At 41.8% G+C, this 3,747-nt stretch overlaps 1 protein-coding gene across 1 annotated transcript in view; it reads right to left on the minus strand.

The window, feature by feature from the left end:
• The window catches only part of ADAMTS6 (ADAM metallopeptidase with thrombospondin type 1 motif 6), a 79,574-nt gene extending 76,070 nt beyond the window's left edge, over positions 1-3,504 (minus strand). The window contains exons 1-2 of the mRNA XM_049648884.1: positions 3,284-3,504; positions 300-459 (exon numbers count right to left, since the gene is read on the minus strand). Coding sequence (XP_049504841.1) covers positions 300-459; positions 3,284-3,504 — 381 coding nt within the window. The remainder of the gene's footprint in view (positions 1-299; positions 460-3,283) is intronic.
• Positions 3,505-3,747: the final 243 nt, after the last annotated feature.

The raw sequence follows: 3,747 nt of genomic DNA on the forward strand, positions 1-3,747 counted from the left end.
AGGAAAACAATTATTTCCAAAATTAATTTTCTCAATTTCCTTCAACTACACCAGTTTTATGTTACATTTCTTTCCCTGTCATGAATTTAGAAAACTGTCATTCGTACATTTTGGTCTAATCAACATAAGCTACAAACAGAAAGAAAGAAACAAAAGAAAAAAAGGGAAAAAAAGAAAATCAGCACAAGAAATTTGAATATAAAAGAAAATATTGAAAATCACACTCCACTGTCCTTTTAAAAGTTCCTAGCAATGGTTCTGTTTCCCCTTTCCTTGTCCATTCTGCACCCCCATCCCACTTCACCCAGACAGAGGGTAACAGTCTGAGCTGCCCTGGTTGAGTTGATCCTAAAGTTAACATTCAGCAGCCCATTTCCAGACAGCAGCGCTAAATCTATTTGGATAAAACGCGTGTGACCCAGACAGTTGGCATTTGGCCCAAACGCGTTGCACCGGCAGCTCAAATAAAAACAAGAGTAAGAAACTCACTCTCTTGTTCCTTCTCAGTGCGCTTTTTCACTCTCTTTGCCTCTAGTACAACAAGGAAAGAAATTACCAAAGACAGGAATTGTAGTACACATTATCAAAAGGCACCTTTCCAAAAACCCCTCCAGCACTCCAACTGCATCCCCCAAATCCCTGAACTTTGATCCCATATACCATATAGACAGACATACCCAGATATTCAAGGCTCCGGAGGATTATGAGTCTAGCACGACGTCCCAAGTGGCCAAAAGTAAATCAAAAACACACGCTTCCATCTCTTTGATTAGCCTATTAAAAGCTTAACATATCCTAGAGCATCGGGGCTATAGCTAGCACATTAATTCTGCTCTCTGAGCCCAGGCATAAAATATGCACTTGTCTGACTGCTTAAGACACTGACATGAAACTATAAAATGCAGAAGTTTTTTCTTAGAAATCAGTTTAAAATACACATCATTATTACTTCCAAATCACTATTTGGTGATTAGTTAAAAGACCACGATCATCATAATCAAGTCATATTTCACAAAACATGTCTATCCATACAATAAACGTGTATTTTTGGCATCATAAAATACTTGCAAGACCCAGAATTCTCCAACTCCCGACTAGTCTGGAGTTAAAAAGATTTCTATCTGTAAAATGAGTTCAGTCAAGCTCACTCATTGCCATTAAAAACAGACACACACACACACACACACACACACACACACACCACACACATACACACACATACACACACACACAGAGAAAAAGTTTTCTACGCGCTATTCGGAAGACAAGCAAAGCACAAGTTTTAATTAAAAAAAAAAAAACGGTTTCATTGAATATTGTTAAGTCTTCCTTACCGTTTTCATCTTCAAATTCTGATAAAAAGTAAGTTTCAAACAATAGAGATTGCACTGGACGACTCACGTACTCTCTCTGCTCTTTTTTTTTTTTTTTTTTTTTTTTTCTGCCCCCCTTTGCAAAGCCACAGCAGTCAGTTACTTATTCTGCAGCCAGAATAAAACCCTATAGTCTGGCTAACCCGGGCTTTAGAGAACGGACTTTCCGATTTGGCAATAAAAGAGATGCCATCAACACATCCAGGCTATCATCCTGAGATGCTGCCTTTGCAAACCCCCTTTCTCTCTCGACCCCCCCTCCAAAAAAAGGAAAGGAAAAAAAGAAAGGAAGGAAGGGGGGAAAAAGGCTTATTGGGGGTGGAAGTGGTGCCCTCTCTTCCTGGACAGCTTAGTGCCTTTGCTATGCAAATAACATGTGAAGAGCATCAAAAGGTATCAAGAGAAAAGAAGACAAGAGGAGCAGGAAGGGCAGCAAAGTTTTGTTGAAGTAGCCCTAGATCTCACTACCGGCCCCCAGCCAACTTGAATTGCAGCAGGAGAAAATTTTGGCAGCTTTTCCTCGGAGGCAGAGCACACTGACGTCAGTCTGCAGATGTGCCGGGCTGCGTCGGGTGCGCATGTGTCCTGGGTCGTCACGTGGAGGGGGAGGGGAGGTAGAGGTACAATCGGGGTAACCAACTACCAGCCATTCAGAAGGGCTTAGACAATGTCAACTTTTCCACCCTGTGAATGAGAGAAATTCTGGCCCTTCTAAACTCAGTCCCCTACCCCACTCCGCCTCTTTTTCTTCCTCCTCCTCTTTTAAGAAATTCTAGCCTGGTTTGTGACTAGTTGTTTCTTGGAAAAAGGAAGGGGGAGGGAGAGGATGAATGACTTTAGATGAATTAGTGTCACTGTTAAGTTCTCTGGTTGCCTTCTCTGTGAATTTTTTTTTTTAACTGCACACAACAAAAATATTAAAAGTTGCACATGAGTGTCTTTGAGGAAACTTACAGCACACTTAGATCAGTGGCAGATTTCAAAGCTCAATAGCTACATGTGCATAAAATGCCTGTTTTTTCAATACACCTCAACAAGTAAAACTGCCACCAACAGGGAGAGTGGACTAAAGTAAACTAAGACCAGCACATTTTCCATCTGATTACCGACTTCAGGTTATGTGGGGCTTTAAAAGAAGAAAAAAAAAAAAAAGTGGGGGAGGAGGGAGCGGGGGGAAAAGAGAGAAGCTTGCATTATTTCCAGATGAGGGTGAGACTGGATGGTGTTTTAAAGTGCAACCGGGGAAAGCTACAAGTGGAGTGTATTTTTTTAAGTCGGTACACTGAATGAAATCTCAGTGACTGCCCAAATGAAAATAAATCCAAAGTCAGACCCCCAAAAAAAGGGGGAAAAAAACCAGGAACCCTGCTGCGATCTCAAGATAAACAAACAAAACCTCAAAACTGGTTCTTCAAGCTTCCCAATCCCACCCTCCCACCCACCCCCACACCACCCTCCACACCAGCTGCCAGTCCATACTTTAAGGGAGAAAACTCCACTACAACGTAGCACTTTCACTTTCATTTGCTGGGAGAAAGCCACTGGCATTAAACTGTGGGGGAAATGCCCAAATATGTTTTCCATGTCCTAAGCAAGCAAACAAAGTCTGGCACACAAATCGGAAACAGGAAAAAATGTGAAAATAGCTCAGGACAAATGCTGCCTTTCAGCGGTGTAATCTGCTGCATCATTTATCTGTCTCTATGGTTGAGTGTAGGGTAGGGAGAGGTTTAAGAGTTTCCGAGGCTGGAGGGGGCGGGGGAGGGGGGGGGCGGTGGGCGGGGGAGCGGGGTATTGACGCCTTGAAATTCCAGTCGGTAGTTACCGCCAAGTCAATTTCCGATGGCCAGAACCAGAAAGGGGAATTGGACCGGAGGGAAGGGGGTGGGGAGGAGGACCTTTCTGAATACCCGCTCTTAAGTTTCAAGCTTCTGCTAACATTATTGCTCATTTGACATTTTTTTTTCTTCCTACACCGGAGGTAGTAGGTGTAATTCTTCTGGTGAATACATGAATAGTTGGCTAAAAGAAGGCATGAATCAGACTGAGAACGTCCAAGAATACAGTTATTTCCATTCTTTTTCTGAGGGTTGAAAGGGGAAAGCATCTGTCCACAGTCAATAGTCCTCATCTTGACCTTAATCAGTAGTATTTGGCTCAATGCCATTGAAAATGTAGAAATACATTCTGTGCTTGGCATTGACAGTTTTAAATAACGAGGATTCATATGGAGATAGATAGATGATAGAAGATTGATAGATAGATGTATTTGCATTAAAATACATGGATGACTAATCTCCTAGCAATAATTGTAAACACAAAAAATAAAAAGAGTGGGCACAGAGCTGTTTTTGCATGAAACTAACTTTTAAAT

Source organism: Panthera uncia, assembly GCF_023721935.1.
Source record: "Panthera uncia isolate 11264 chromosome A1 unlocalized genomic scaffold, Puncia_PCG_1.0 HiC_scaffold_17, whole genome shotgun sequence".
Taxonomy (NCBI): domain Eukaryota; kingdom Metazoa; phylum Chordata; class Mammalia; order Carnivora; family Felidae; genus Panthera; species Panthera uncia.